The 17,627-nt window shown below is 27.5% G+C and overlaps 1 protein-coding gene and 1 long non-coding RNA gene across 5 annotated transcripts in view; one reads left to right on the forward strand and one right to left on the reverse strand.

Annotated features, from left to right (window-relative positions):
* Positions 1–17,627, forward strand: part of LOC114123655 (putative fatty acyl-CoA reductase CG5065) — an 85,452-nt gene that overhangs the window by 37,050 nt on the left and 30,775 nt on the right. For 3 of the 4 annotated variants that reach the window (XM_050205839.1, XM_050205838.1, XM_027986705.2), the window contains exons 2-3: positions 9,559–9,781; positions 10,653–10,901. In XM_050205839.1, the coding sequence (XP_050061796.1) occupies positions 9,581–9,781; positions 10,653–10,901 (450 nt within the window). In that variant the 5' untranslated portion in view covers positions 9,559–9,580. Of the gene's footprint in view, positions 1–8,684; positions 9,012–9,558; positions 9,782–10,652; positions 10,902–17,627 lie in introns of those variants that run through there. The other variant, XM_027986706.2, reaches the window with a different exon arrangement.
* Positions 70–6,155, reverse strand: LOC126551752 (uncharacterized). Its single transcript, XR_007605651.1, has 3 exons — positions 5,925–6,155; positions 5,735–5,835; positions 70–185 (listed from the first exon to the last, which is right to left on the reverse strand). It is a non-coding gene; the product is annotated as an uncharacterized LOC126551752 (long non-coding RNA).

Below are 17,627 nucleotides of genomic sequence, written 5' to 3' on the forward strand. Positions count from 1 at the left end.
CTATTCCTACAAGGAATCTGTAAAGTGTTATAACTTATAAGTGATCATTATTTCTAATAACTTAACATAGGTATCTTATGAGCCACGTGAAAAGTTTCACAGATAATTGGTGAAGTGCTTCCCTGTTTCGTTGGGTTGAAGGTGATATAGCAGTGGTCTTCAACCGATGGGTCACGATAAGTCTTCTTCTTAAAATAAAAATTGAGTTAATAAAATTATATAAGGTACATACATTTTTTTTTAATTATTTAACTTGAAAAATTAATAAATGAAAGTGCAATTTAAAAAATATTGTAATGTATTATGTAACAATAATATTATATAATTATTATAATTTATATTTCATAATCTACAATATAATATTATAATAGATATCAAATCATAGTATCTATATATTTAATATACTGATATGATTTTACGTAGTATTGTATTGAATATAATAATTTACGAGTAAACCAAGCTATTAATGAAATTAATATACTTTGTTATTGTTAGCTTTTATGGGTGGCGAAAAATGTAGGCTTAAAAAAGTGGGTAATAGTCTAAAAGGGTTGAAGACTACTGTGATACAGAATACTTTCAAAACTTTTTTTGTCGGAATTTCATCGTATTGCATAACAATAATATGTGCCTAATGCCTATATATATATATATATAGAGAGAGAGAGGATGAAAACGGTAAAATACGTTTTGGTTGAAAATTATTGTAAATCGAACTGCAGAAATTAATGTCGTAAGACTAATGAAGTAATGAGCGATAAGTTATAAGTATATAACCATTAGAAAATATCATGAGCGTAAATCAGTTTCTAAGAATGTATGGAGCTTATAGAACATTTAAATAATAATATTTCAATGTTTTAAAAATAATGATGTCAAAAATTGTTTTCAAAATTGCTAGAAATTATATGTACAGGAATTGCAGGGTGCGGCAGTCAAACCCGACGATTTTAACAAGAACTGGTGGGCAGGGCTAAAGTTGTAGTTATTTCGGGAATGTTTTTATCGCTTTTAAATATCAAAAATTTAGTAATCATGGAGCATTGGTCGAGTGAACAGGGTGCGTTCGTGATAAAAGCGTATTACAAAAATAATGATATATCTGTAATATATGTGTGGCTAACCAAGGAAGGCATTTGCGTGACACAATTTTTAAAAAATGAAGTTTTTAAATATATAACATAAAATTCCACTTGTGTAATTTTTATTTGTTTGGCGAAAAATTAATAAAAAAATTTTTCTATTTTTTTTTTTATTATTTTTTTAAATCGTCGGATTTGACTGCCGCGCCTTATATTAGTAACGTGCAAAAAATTATGCAAATACCGTATTTTCATATTTATGTGAAAAACATTAAAGATATATATTTTACTACACTATATTGCAAAATATTGAAAATATCCAGTACTTGTTATATAATGGGAAACTAGCTCGTAGGTTTCAAGATGAAAATCAAATGTGTTGTTCGACTTGTTGGAATCTATATGTCCTAGATAGTATAGATAGTAGATACCAGATAGGGTAACATGATCGCTATGCTCGCTTGGACAGTTTAAATGAAAAACGTACATTGAATGTTATGCAAAACAATTACAAGTAGGTCACAGGGTAAAAGCAATTCTTCTGTTTGTCTCTAGAAACCAGCAAGGGTAACTAGCTCGCTACACTCGTTCAGACAGCTTATTTACATTGGACACATCCCTCGATTTTGTGTATGCTTAACTACTCCGAGTCGTTCACAACCTACAGGTTAAAAACCAATAACTATTATATTAGTAACCAAGTGATGTCATTCGGTCGTCCAGACAGTTTTATTGCTTTTTTTATACGACCACTATTTTTAAAACGTTAAAATAGATAGGTTACTGAAAAAAAAAAATTAAAAGTTGATTGTTAAGTGTTTTTTTGTAAAATTATTTTTTTCATAAAATTAAATACGTATAGAAGAAAAGCTGATGATTTTATCAATTTTTTGTTTGCATTACTGTTTTTAAAATATTTTAAAAATTAAAGTTTACAAAAAAAGAAAACCCAAAAATACCAAAAATACAGAGGTGCTATGAATTATAAATTCATAAAAAATTGTTTTTATTTTCCATTTATATATTAACTTACAGATAAACATATTTGATTATAACCAATAAATTAAAATTATTTGGACTGTAGCGTAAAAAAAATAATAATACATATTAAAATAAATATTAAACATTTACATTTAGGGAAGTTAAAGTATGACACACATTGAATATAAAAACTTGTTGTTGGAATCTCCATAATTTTAGATTCTAAACGAATGAAAGAAGTGATGAATGTATTGATTTTACAATGATGTGTGTGTTTTTTTTTTGTTTTGTGTCTGTGTATAGCATAACTTGTCGAAATAATGCTTTAATTTCAAATTTCGGGGGTGATTTTTGATGGAAAAGTGAATATCCTTGGTGTATTAAGAGGTCAAAAGTAAAAATTTTCCAGTAGTTTTCAAAAAAATCGATTTTTTTTTATAGTTGTAGGTCAAAAACGAATCACTGAAAATACTAGAAATTTTCACAAAATGTTAATATTACTATTATGTATACATGGTTAATTTTTCAAAATATTATGGATTTTTTTAGCCATTTACAGACAACGAAAATTTCAATTTTTTTTTTAAATTTTGGGTGCCCAAAAAACCTTGAAAATTTAATTCAAGGTTTCAAGTTACTTTGTTTTATATAGTATAGGTATCGAGGTATTATATCATATAATATTATTAAGCGATTTAACTATGACGTACAATAAAACAGTGCAATAGTATAATATTGTGATATGATTATATGAATAGTTAAAAAATGATTAAAATTAAATGTTTTTGAAAATTTCATTGTGTGTAGAAAATAATAATTATATACCTATTATTTTTACATAAATAAATAAAAAAATAAGTAATACAAGTACAATGTTTAAGAAATCTAGTATATGATTTTCAAGGTCTTCTTACTTACAGACAAAAATGTTATCTTACATAAATCGAAAAAATTGCTAATACTTTCAAAATAATGCCTATAATATCACAAAAGAGACAACATAGTTTAAAAATTGTCATAAAAAATTCAAGTCTCAATTATTTTATTAATTTTTAATTACCACAAAGTTCAAAATCAATTTGACTAAAATTTGTGTTTGGATAACAATTTTTCCTATTTAATATATTATTTTTATTAACTTTGTCTTAACTAAAAAAGATGTTTGTGGGTTCATGGTATAAATAGCTCAAAATTAGTTAAAATACTCTAAATATTTTTAAAATTTAATTATATACCTACTATCTTGACGTGTGTAATCTCGATTTTAATATAGGAGTAAAAAAATCTTAAGATTGATTTTTTAGTATATTATCTACAGATAAACTAAAAATTGATGATTTTCGTAATTTTTTTCATCACCATTGTTTTAATTTTATGTTATAAAATATTTTGTTATTGTTTTAATTAAAAATATGTTTAATGTTTATACACATTGCACTGTAGAATTTTAGTATTACTTAATATAAACCTGATATATCTATTTACATTCGTATATTATGTTTATGTGTAAAAAAAAAAATGTTTAAATATTAATATACCTAATTGTGTATACGTAGTAACAAACATTTGGTTACTTAAATTATAAATATGAATAATACAATAATAAAACTTTCTATTATTGCATTAAAATTAATTAAAAACATGGTTTAAAATGACAGTCAAAAAATTTAAATATGTTCGTGTAACTGTACAAGGTATTTATTGATAATACATAAAAATAACTTAAACATAGATAACTGTCTGCATTGTTAAATCATTCATGCAGTAATGATAGGTAGAGAATAATGTATAACGTTGAATTCCACTCATAGAGTCGTATTGCCTAATATAGAAGATAAGAATAACACTATTCTACAACTATAAAATTTAAGTATAAAATACATATTATATTATAGCCTATATGTATTACTTTTTTAGATATTTGCCATTTGTACAGTTATAGACCTAATAGTAATTATAACTAATTATTATTAGGTCTATAATTATTAATAACAAACCTCGAGTCTATAAGAAGCCAGTGGGCTGATACCTAGCTGTGTACATGCAATGAAAAATATTAATAAAAATACAGTCTTGTTCTTATTTCTGTTTGAATATTATAATATTGACCGCATTGGTGTACTTACGACATTAAATTTATGATTGTTAAGTAATATACCTACTAATATCCACGTAATGTAATGTAATCTATAGTAAAAAAATGAATCAATAATAGAACTCTCATTAAATTAAAAGTAAAATACTAAAATTTTCCTTATTAAATAGCAACATAATTTATAGTTAGTATAATATTACCTAATTTATAAATGTTAAAATTTGTGTAAATATAAATATAGTTAAACAATATTCAATAAGTATATTTATTTTAAATTTAAATAAATATATTTACTAACAAATATTCTATGATTGAAAAAATTACCAAAATAACGAATGTTGAGCACATTCAAATGTTTCCTTTTTCCTTATTTAGTAGGTAGTTTATATATATACGAATGAAAATAAAAAAAATTAATAGTTCAATCCCTTAATATTTTTAGAATTATTTTTTTTTTTTTTTAAATACTAAATTGATCATTTGTGTATTTTGGTTTTTTTCTCTATTCCATAGAAGGTTTTTTGTTTATAATTTATCAGTAACTATATATTTTCTATTACTTACTTTATATTATACTATTCATTTAATCTTACATGAATATACGAGGATCTAGTTTAATAATAACCTATATTAAACTAAATTACCAAAATAATATCAATAATAATTATTCTTATTCACGTCGCCATTGACAATTTTTATTTTCTGGAAAGAAAAAAGTACCTATACATTTTTTTAAAAACAAGCAATACAAAAAAAGAAACACATGGAATACATGGTAGATGGTTCTGGTACAGAATAAGTATATTACAGTTCTATTAAAATAGTTCCGTGATGCAGATATACCTATACCATTTTCATACGAATATAATATATTATATAGTGTACCTAAGGTATTATATTATATTTTTTTTGTTGATAAAAAATGTTAATGTTTCTTAAAAGAAAATATTTTAAATTCTTAGCGGGACAAATGTGAATGTATTGATTTTACAATTATGTGCTATTATTTTTTTTTGTCTGTCATCACTCACTACATTTCATAACAATATAAATGCTTTGATTATAAATGTTGAGGGTATTGGGTAGTAAATTGAATGTAAATTGAATCTTGTTTGCTAATTCGATGAGGGTTGTAAAAAGTGAAAAATATCATACAATTTTCGAAAATATTAAAATAATATAATATAATTAAATCTATGATTGTTTTTGCAAATTATAATTATATTTTACAAAATCACTGCATGACATAATGACTTAGGTATTTACTAACTTATAAGTCTGTGTACTCTATCTATTTTTCATTCCCATGATATGCACGTAGTTAAGTAGTTTAAAATATAATCTTACCAGTATTTTATTCTATTTATTTAATTATTTTATTGAGTTAAAGTATACGTTTTTCCTTTTTGTTTTTTAAAAAAGTGTTAGTCTAAAGTCTAAACTGTATTTGGATATCTATTGATAAGATTTCTAAAAAATATCCTAAGTTCTATATTTAATTAAGTTAACTAGTGTATAATATTAAAAATTATTTAATATGATACATTATATATAACCCAACAATAATATTACAAACATATTAATTTTATATTTGCTTAATGCTCATGAATCGTAGTAGTTCTGACTAAATTGAGGTTGATGCTCCAATTTTTATTTCCAGTTCATGTTTTCCAATACCTATAGTGTTAATTAAAATGTTTGTTTGTGTTAGAAAATGTAATTAGAGAGACATAAAAAATGTAGAGATAAAAATGGACTAAACTTACCTCACTTCAGAGGGACAGTATATTATATACAGTTATATTGATCGATGTGTGACAGATTAAATAATTAAATCAGTTAAATGTTTTGTGTAATTTTGATTTTGTTTGGAAGTTTATGATTATTTAATTAATTTATAACTAATTATTAAAAAAACATACACACATACCATGTATATTTGGTACTCCAGTGAAATTGACTCGATTACAAAACGTTACAGAAAGAATAAACAAATATAATAAAATTTTTTTTTTTAATAAATATTATTACAAAATTATTGATAGCAACGATAATAATAAAAATAAATATATTAAGTAAAAGATATTACACTATTACTTATAGTTATTTAATTACATTTTTCTGAGATCTTTCTTTTACATTACTTTAATAGCTGTTTACATTTTAAGAATAAAAAAGACCGTTTAAAGATTAACAACAAATACAAGAGTTATGACGTATAATTTTATGAACTTGGTTGAAAATTTATACTATTTATTAAAGTTGAAAATTGTATTAATCACCGTTCTTATGAATAAGTATATTATAAAACATACGCTATAAAAAATTTAATTGGAATTTTATTTTCGTAAATAAAGATTATTGTTATTGTTATTATTGTATTGATTGAAAAGACAAATTATATCATCGATTTAACACATGTTTACGACCAGTTATTGCTATAGTAGTTATTTGAATTTGTAATTTTATTTTAATGTAATTTTTAATTTATTTTTTTGTTTTTTGTTTTTAAATGTTTATTATATAAACATATATATGTATATATATATATAGATATATTTGTTTTGAAGTATAATCATTTAAAATGTAATTAAAATAACAGTAAAGTTGTTAAAATAAATATGCATTATTTATAATACCTACCTAAAATATTATATACTAGGTATGTAATATTATCACGTTTTTACACACGAACATGCTTCATATTAATATACTCATAGGTATTTACTAAAAATTTGCATATATGTACAAGTATATAGTGTACACGTGTTTAGGTACTCCAGACATTTTGGATAGTGTCGTATTTCAAAGAGTTTTATACAAATATAATACAATTTTATAACGACGCTCGTTGAAACGATAATACTTTAATGTTATTTGATTATACCTACCTATTTAATAACAAAAGAATCAAATATTTAAACCAGAACGTAACTGGCACGTTACATAATCCTTTCCTCGCCAACCTTTCTCTGTAAACATTCGCTTACTTTCCAGAGTGTCTGATATAGAGATCTCATTGGGTTTTTGACAAGGAGGAAATTATTATGCTTATAGATAACCACGATTTCGTGGATTTATCGTCAAGCCCTGGCCGGCCTGTCCCAGCGAATAATTGTCTATTAAAAAAAAATGTATATTCACTTATTTGATTGATTTATGAAAAACTAACGTTGATGTTAAATTTCTTACAAACACACTCAAGTACAACGTAAAAGGTATAGACGACGGTGGCGTAAAAACAGTAACTATTATTATATCATAGTCGATCGGCGAAGCGCGCATACCTATATATATATATATATATATGACTGTAGGTCGAGGGATGACTTTCGGGGGCATTCGGACGCACTGCAGTCCGCGGGTACAGGGACGGGGTCGATTTTTCGTACCGTAACGCATACAAAGTCGCGGTATTCTTTTACTCTTGGACCGCGTTCTAAAGCGAAAAAAACATTTTCATCCCTATATATGGCACCGATATGAAACACACCCCTCCCCCGAAAAAGTAGGGATACATTTGTATTTGTACGCGGTAATGATTATAGCGAGTACAACTACACGCGTAACACCCACGCATACGCATAATATTATTATGCGTATAATAACGTACTTATAGGTCGTCGACGCCGCCGAGTGAACGTTTTTCGAAACCAGACGGCGGCGGCCTATGGTTTTCCGCGATTCCCATACACACCTACCATTCCCACGTACTTCCCTGTTCGTATTATTACGGGGCCGAGGCGGCGGGCGCCGCGATTTACGCGAAAACAACACTGTGCAGATTAACCGGCGCGGCGCGGTAGATGTGTTTATTCGCAGTCTCAGGGCGCGCACACGCGCGCGGTATCACCACCTATATATACCTAACCTAACCCACGAACACACACGCACACATATGCGTATACTTTTATCCTGCCACCCACAGATTTATCGACACGCCGCGACGCTCGTACCGCCGCACCCACATCCACCCGCCCCTTTGTCGTGCCGCTCCCCCGTCGAGACCACACCGCACTACAGCCGCCGCCGCCGCCGCCGCCGCCGCCCTCGTCCACCGCCGCTCGGCCCACGGCCCCCCATCATAGACACGCGGCGGTGCGGTGCCAACGGCCGGCGCGATAGGGGAAGATACCGCCAACGCCACCTCGGCGAGGGATGACGCGCGACGTCGTTACTCGAGCGAGGGGAAGGCACGGCAGCTCCACGATTTTTTTTCCCGTTCCGCCGCCGCGGCCGCCACCCCCTCCTAGCACCCGGCCGGAACGTTGGATGCCCGCCCCTTTATCGAATTACCATTGCCGCCGCCGCCGGGATGGGGTCGTGAGTGCGTACACGCTCACACACACACACACACACACGCGCGCGCGACACGCCGACACGCACGCGCACTACGGTCGCATTCTGCGACGGCGACGGCTGACGCTCTTGGGCCTCAGCTGTACGGTCGTCGGTACCGACCATACGGCGCGCAGAGAGTATCTACACACACACACACACACACACACACACACACTCACACGAGCGAGCTGGCGCGCGCGCACGCACACACACAAGTCGTCACGTTGTGTACCGCTCGTGGAGTGTCGTAGTCGTCGTCGCCGTCGCCGCATCGTGTTGTCCTGCCGTCGGCTCTCGTCCAACCGTCCGTCGGCGCGTTGGTTGGTTCGCAAGTCGTACACAGCGGTACGTTGCGGCAGTCTCGTATCCGTCATATCCGTCCGCGGTCGTGTTTTTTTTTTTTTTTTTTTTTTTTTTTCTTCTCCCCCGGTCGCCGCACACACGAGAGGGCCACCCATCATCGCTGTCCGTGTAACTGACGACAACGATAATATTACTATATATCGTTAACAGTAAATATTAACTATTATTATTCAATATAGAATTATAATATATAGGTAGGCGTATTGTAAATATTTTTTCTACAAAACAACTCGTAAACGAATTATTATTAGGTATATATCTCTCCGATTAACCTCGTCGACGGCCGGCCAACGTCCGAGACGCGTTTTGTGCCGATCCGAAAACGCGCCGGATTCGTCGTCAGAATTCCGTCGCCGTCGACGAGCACCCATCTATATATAGGTATAATAGTGGAGCACCCGTCTATAGGTATAATAGTGGCCTCGTGCCCTCGTACATCAGAGGACCCGGAGGGTGTGAGTTCTTACACGCGCCACGTGCACGTCACCCATATAATACGTATATTGTCACATCAAAAGGATTTTCACGGTCTATCGCTGTTTTCGTTTCTCGTTAGCTCTGTGTTATTATATCTCAGAAAACAATGTCTCGACATAACTCGACTTTTCGTTTTTATGTCGGTTTAGACGTGATAATAATAATATTAATTATAAAACGATTATACATTTTGAATTGTATATTATTTTTATTTTTCAGTTGTGCTGTAAAAAATATCAAAATGGCCAGCACGTCCAGCCCGATATCGGACTTCTTTCGCGGTCGTCATGTACTCATCACCGGTGGTACAGGGTTCATGGGCAAGGTGTTGGTAGAGAAATTGCTACACTCGTGTCCAAACATCGGATGTATATACCTATTAATTAGGCCCAAACAAGGCCACGATGTCAAGTCTAGGCTGGATCAACTACTCAATGCTGCGGTAAAATAAAATGATAATATATATAATTACAGTAATACTTGTATACATACATATTTTATCGTAATGTTTTTTTATCATAATTGTGTTTCTTTGATAAACTATTTTGATTCATATCACTCGATGTGCAAATAATTTTCATTTTTGCACAGTTAATTTATAACTGCAATGTATAGCATGCCGCATGTGTATCTTTAACATTTTCAAAAATAACTAAGAGCATTTAATATATCTTTCATGTTCAGATTAAATTGATTGAGGAATAGTGAAAATAATAAACTACGATCTATATAATATAGTTGATTCGAAACGCGTGCTAAATTTGAAAATAACACTCAGTGTTTGGCAGCACTCGTTGATATTTTTATTCCAATTAAGATCTTAGTTCATATAATACATTTAATAAACTCTTTTCTTGATTTGTGTTTAGTTTACATCTACGTGTAATATTTTGCCTGTGATCAGTCTTATTCACTTTAACTATGTAGCTTTGAATGAATTACTTTGGAATTATTTTACATTTATTTTATTTCGTGTTTTTTGATTACCAAAAATAAATAAACATAATAAAAACAAACAATTATAATATTGATATTTTGTATTTTTATAACAATATATTTATATGGTATACGTATTGGTACTTCGATATTCAATTTTTAAAAAGTAAAATTAATCCGTAGCTACACAATAATTTTGGATTGGCTGAAAATTAATACTATATCAACATAATCTTGAAACAAACTGATATTATATTACACATAACACATAGATATTTTATAACAATCTATGCGTAGGTACTAGATACTTGTAATGTTTGTAAATTGCAATTGCAATTTTTTTGTTGTTTTAACTTTTTGTTTTTAAATTCTTTTAGATATTTGATTGGGTGAGGAAAAATCAACCCGAGTCCTTAAAAAAATTAGTACCGATTAATGGTGATGTCACTAAGCACGAACTCGGCATCAGCCCATTGGATCAAAACACGTTAATTAATAACGTATCTATTGTGTTCCACTCGGCAGCTACCGTTAAGTTCGACGAGGCGCTTAAACTTTCAGTAGCCATGAATTTGTTAGGTACTAAACGATTAGTTGAGCTGAGCTACAGTATGACCAAGTTAGAGGTAAGTATTACATACATGCATATTGCATAATATCTAATTATCCTAAAGATTAGTTAAGTTAATAGTAGGTAACGGACCGCTAATAGGACATAGTAACCAAGAGTAACATAATTATTATTGAAATTTGTTTGTATTTTGTTTTGTGTATTGCTTCAAACCAAAAATATAACAATGCTTATTCTTTGATCTAATTAATGAAAGTGTTATTAATATCGTAATAAAATTATTTTTACCTAATTTTAAAAGAAATCGGCTATAATAATAAATTACTGTTTTCTAAAATTGTTGATTATTTTGAACAAATCTAATTAAAAGAATCACTTTTAAAATACTAGATACTTACGTAATCCAAAATAGTTTGTATAAACTGCAAGTAAAATTTGAACAAGATTGCTATATCTGTAATCTGTTTCTCAAGTTTCAAATATGCAAAAATATGTTTTCATTCTTAAAAATGATTTCATTATTAGACAATATTATTTTATGAATTGTTCACTATTATTTAGTGCAATTTTTAAGATAGAATATACCTACTTAAAGTTTGTAATAAACATATAAGGGAATATTTTAATGAATTCCGCGTGGAGTTGTTTTAGTAGATATTTCAGTTTTCTAGAAAACAAAATACTAACTTGGAAACTATTTTCCTTTTTATTAATAATAAAACACACACAGTTCAGAAAGCATAAAATACAAATATTAATATTTGATTAAAATTTAAAGACTACATAAGTTAGAACGTGTTACGGTAAATATAAGTTTAATATACTTAAAAATTAATAACAATATTAACTTTAAAGTTAAAATACAATTAAATTATATTAGGCTAATAATAATTGTTATTGAAGCCTTGATATTAATAATATAGTTTTATACTGTATAAATGAGGCGCATAGTACAAGAATAATTTTACAAAAAAATGTAATTACACTTTATTACATTTTGGAATAGAAGTACCTAAAATAATTTTTTATTGTCAAATGATACCAACCCTAAATAAAAGGTCTACTAAATAGCAAAACTTTTTTTTTACATTGATATTTAAATAATTTATTTCAGTATATAACTAGAATTGATAACTCTGATTAAGTCATTTTGCAAGGGATTTATCAATTTCATCGGTCACTGTTTATTTATTAGCTAACTACTACTTTATGCATAACATATCGACTCAACGACTATTGATTCAGTTGACTACTGCTTAAACTGTATACTTACTAGTTTCTTCGAGCATTAAATTTAAAAATATTGCATTTATATATTCGTATTACTGGACTTGTTAATACTACAATTAATTTATAACACAAAATATACAAATTAAAATAATGACTTACACGATATTGGTTGGTAAGTAACACGAGTACAATAAACAAATTATTAAAACTTTTTCTAAAGTTTATTATTTTAAATATTTATATGTATTACCAGAGAGTTCTACTCCCTGTTTGCTTCACAAATCAACCTCTATTATTGCTGCCTTACATTTTCCATAATACTTTTTGATGCTAAATTTTTGTAGTAGTCTTTTTCCTCATTATCTAACTTAGATTTTCTTTTTATACCCATAATGTTAAGTTTTGTATGATCTGCACACAACGTGATTTATCAAGCATGTTCACCAAAGTTTTTTTTTTAATAATGAATTAATTAAAATTCAGATGTTTAGAATTTGTAAATATACTTAAAATTTATATTTCCATATTAGTGAGATATTTTTTACCACACTACATAAAGAGTGTTCTTTGGCAATACAAATTTCTATTTTTAAAACGAGAACTCCTATTTTTGTAAATGATAACTGGATAATTTTTTAGGGAATGTTGATGTACCTATAGAAAAATCGAAACAGTTTCCCAGTTATCAAAATGTTTAAAATAAGGTTAGTAGTCTTAAAAAATAGTTTACAAAAATATTAGACATCTAAAATATTGGATCTATTATTTACAATAATTAACAATCTTTATAAATTATTTATGTAGATAAATAAATATTAATTCTTAAAATTTTCAAAATTATAGCTCCCATATCGTTCAAACTTAAAACCCATTATCATGGGCCTATCATCCGTATTACACAAAATTAAATATTTCAAAAACTACTCGTTCTAATTTTGATTGTGATGTTATATTAATTTTTTGAAAAAAATTATCCACTAAATAATTTATATTAGAAAGGGGGAATCTTCATTTGAAAACTAGAAATTGGCATCTCCACAAGACATTTCTTAAGTAGTGAAAAAAAATCTCAAAAATTGGAAAATATGGTTTAAATATACTTGAAAATTCAAAAATCAGAATTTCAATAAATGTATTATTAAAGCAAGAAATGGCAGCGAGTACCTATGATTCATGTATCACTTTCTATAACATATTATATAAAATAAAAAATTTACGGAAGAAAAATGTTGTTAGAGTTGGATAAAATTAAAGCTATTATAGCTATTGTAATCATGTTATCTTGTTATAATAAATACATAGATTTATTGACATTTTATGATAAAATACAATTATTAATTATCATTATTCATAATACTAGGAAGATGTAAATATAAAATTATTATAATAAAAAGATGTACAATTTAAAAATTGTTGGAACTAATAGCCAGCGAAGTCGATATTCGATATTATGAACAATAGTAGACGGAGTCAATAGCAGCCCCATTGAAGTCGATATAAAATTGGCCATTTTTGCTGATAGAAAAACTAGTTGAACTTTAAAACTCGGATAGTACAATTTTATAATAATAGATTCTGTCCATTTTAGTCACTTAATGAACTGATATTAGTGGGGATAAATATATGAAATAACTTAGTATGCTTTAATAAGAAATTTAAGCCAAAGTATCTTAGCTATCATTAACTAAATAAATAACGAAAATTAAAAAAAAAAATTGACATAAAAAAAAATATCATAAATTATGATATTATGTAAAAATATTATAGTTACTTATTATTATTTCATAACAATCATAATTTAAAAATAGAATAATCTTGCAATTTTTATTATTGAAGTACTTTTAAAATAATAGATTTGCGGGATAAGATAGAATATTTTAGAAGCACAGCCCGATTCCTTCACTATAAAAGAGAAGCATACAAGGTAAATACATTCTGGAGTTTAATTCCTCCCCAGTGTTACTATCGTTATCCAAGATGCACAATTTTTTTCGGTATTGATGTAAAATAAAGTCTGTTCATTTCTGTAATAGTGCTAAAAAATAAAATAAAATAGTGTGTTTTCTGTTCATTACAGATTTCACAAATTAAATAATAATAAGAATTAACCACTCGTATATTTATTAATTTGCTGCTGAATGTACTTTATTTTTATATTATGTTTTTTCTTTTGTTTTAAACGATGTATTAATTTTGACATTAGTATAACAGTTTGCATTTGCAATACAACTTCAAATATCGTGTTAGGGTGAATATAATTTACTTTGAGAAGGAATCAGGTTTACGTGCGAGTTTATCCGTAAACATACTGAAAGGAATCGGATACACTTTAACAAGCTGAAATACATGGATTAACCCATTCTAGTGTTATATCTACTCTTACAATGTTAAGTGCTTAAAACATAATATTACAATTAATTTTCCTATGAAAAAGTGTATTAATAGTGTACATTAGTGTACTTAGATTAAAGTATGATTATATTTTTAAATTGTCATATTCTTCTTAGATAATTTTTTCTCTACGATTGTATAATAAAAATTTTTTTTCTTTTTTTCTATTATTACCTATCAATTTTTTTTCTTTAGTTGATGTAAATTTAGTATGCATTTTAGAGACATTTATATGTTATTAAATACAATATATACTTTTTAAATAATAATGAAAGGTCAACATTCTCTCGACTGAATAAATTTTTGTTTAACATTAATCAGGGGAAGGTAGCATATTCAAATCAAGAAAAGTATTTAAAAACAAATTAATTTATTAATAACGTATATAAAATCTGTATAAATGTTATGCATACAAATACTAATTAGTTAATGGATGTATGGTGTAGACAGTCTTTAAATAGTTATGACAGTTGTAGAGAATATATATGATTTATTACAAAGAAGTCGGAAATGTTTAAATTGACATTTCTTTAGTAAACTTTAGATTGTGTTTAAAGAAAAATATTTTTAAACATTAAAACTTTTAGTGCCTGATTGAAATTACTTGTGTATTATTAAAAAAAAAAAAAAACAAAAACAATAGTTCGTTGAAATACAAAGAAAAAAAATCGGAATTTATTATTTTATGTGCATAATATATATTATTCATCTTTAAGTTTATCTATTTTATTTTACAATATATACAATATTAAAACACAATTTTACATAATATGTAGGTGCTTTAAAAAGTTAAGAAGTATTATTTATATATATATGTTACGGGCATAAAGTATACAATTTGCGGTTTCGTATTTATAACAATATAGATTATCATAAAGTATAGTTAAAATATAATGAATAATATGTATTTAATATTTATACTATATAATATTTATATTATTAGAATATAATAATAATTTTTTTTTTTTATATATCACTTATTATCGCATATAATGAATCCGTGGTATTTTAATGTGCATAGTCGCTCCGCTGCTTTGCACTTGCACTTCCGTGTCCTATGTTTTTGTACACACGTACATCGGTCGTAGCCTTGACCACCCAAATTGAAAAATTTCCGTGCTGTTTCTCGGAGTGAAATGTTGGTTGTTGCACATCATCGACTTCCAAAAATCTTTTTTTGAAAATTAGAAATTGGTTTTTACTATACAAAAATGAAAGGTGGCCTTCCTTAGTTCCATCATTTTCCCATTGTAAGATAGCTGATAAAAACAATTGAAAAAACGCACTAACTAATCCAAATCTACAAATAATAATCAGTACTCAATCTGGCCCTAGTATTTTGACCATACTTTACAATTAAATATTATATTATATGTATTACTCAATATACGAAGGCCATCTTATAAACGCCCAAATTGTATACTTTGCCCGTAATATAAAAATATTTTATGTTATTAGTAAAAAATGAATAATATAAATTTAAAAATGTGTGTGAAGATAACACATTTTATTGTAATTATATTAAATTTACCTATTTATTAATATATTCAACTTATTATGTTTAATTTGTTTTTTAAAAGAATTTATAAATTAAAATAATGACTTACACGATATTGGTTGGTAAGTAACACGAGTACAATAAACAAATTATTAAAACTTTTTTTAAAGTTTATTATTTTAAAAATATATATGTATCACTAGAAGCTCTACCCTTATTTGCTTCGCAAGTCAACCTCTAATATTGTTACCTTACGTTTATCATAGCGTTTTTTTTTTTGAAACTTTGAATACTCAATTTTTGTATTAGCTTTTTTCCTTCATTATCTAAATTTGACTTTCTTTTTATACCCATAATGTTAAGTTCTGTATAATCTGTACACAAGGTGGTTTATCAAACATGCTCACCATAGTTTTTCATTTAATAATTAATTAATTAAAATTCAGATGCTTAGAATTACTTAAAATACTTATTAAATTAATAAATATAAATTACTTATTAAAACTTTTTAATACTTAAAAATTATATTTTCACATTTGTGAGATATTTTATACCATAATACTCAAAGAGTGTCCCGTGGTAATATAAATTTCTATTTTTAAAACGAGAACACCAAAATTAATTATGGTTTAAAAATAATTTAATAAAAAACACAAGTAAACAATATTAACAATATTAAGTAAATATTTACAAATATTCTGGTGAAAAACATTAAATTGTAGTGCTTACATATTTTGTTATTTTAAACTGTTTAGTTTATAACCTATTAAATACAATATAATAAATTATTATTTCATACATTGAATCTATTAAAATGAAAATAATACATGCTTCTCAGAATTAAGAACCCTACTACTGGAAGAACTTAGGTATATACTTATTATATCTGTTTTATTCATTTTTGTCTTTATTATACGTATAAGTAATATAATGTTTATTTAATTTAATTTTATACATATATCAGCAGATATTAACTAAACATTAGGTTTAAAATATATGCTATTTCTATTGCATAATGTTATACAATTATATAAACTGACAGTATGTCAATAATTGATAATTAGGAGCAGGAAAATTATAAAAGGGATTTAGAAAAATAAATTTATATTCATTTATTTAGTTATGCCACAATTTTTATTTTATTCACATGCAAAATGTTTTCATCTGACACTGGTACTTATACTAAAAAACCTAAGTATGCACATATACTTGAGTAGGGTACTTATGTATACTTATTTCATAAAATGTCATACATGCATATTTATTTTTAAATAACTATGTTTTTCTTTTATGAAAAACATTGCAAAAATTTGGGAGAGTTAGGATATTAATAAGATGAATGTTAAGTGTTACATATTTATTATTTTTCCAACAATTGTGGGTTATATAAATAAGTAATGGATATTATATAATTAGCATTAAATATTATATTATTATTGACAGTATTAATGTTATTTGTGTGCCTGTAAATTGTAACATTTAAATGAAAATGCAATAATAGAATTAATAATCCATTTATTTGGTAAATATTGTCATGTAGATATGAAGTATTTTTATACAAATTTTCTTTCGTAATTGAATAACATAAAAATAATGATAAACCCACTAAGCAAAATATTACACACATAGCTTGTATTAAATAGATACAACTATAAAAAAAAC

The sequence above is a fragment of the Aphis gossypii genome, chromosome X, assembly GCF_020184175.1.
Source record: "Aphis gossypii isolate Hap1 chromosome X, ASM2018417v2, whole genome shotgun sequence".
Classification (NCBI taxonomy): Eukaryota; Metazoa; Arthropoda; class Insecta; order Hemiptera; family Aphididae; genus Aphis; species Aphis gossypii.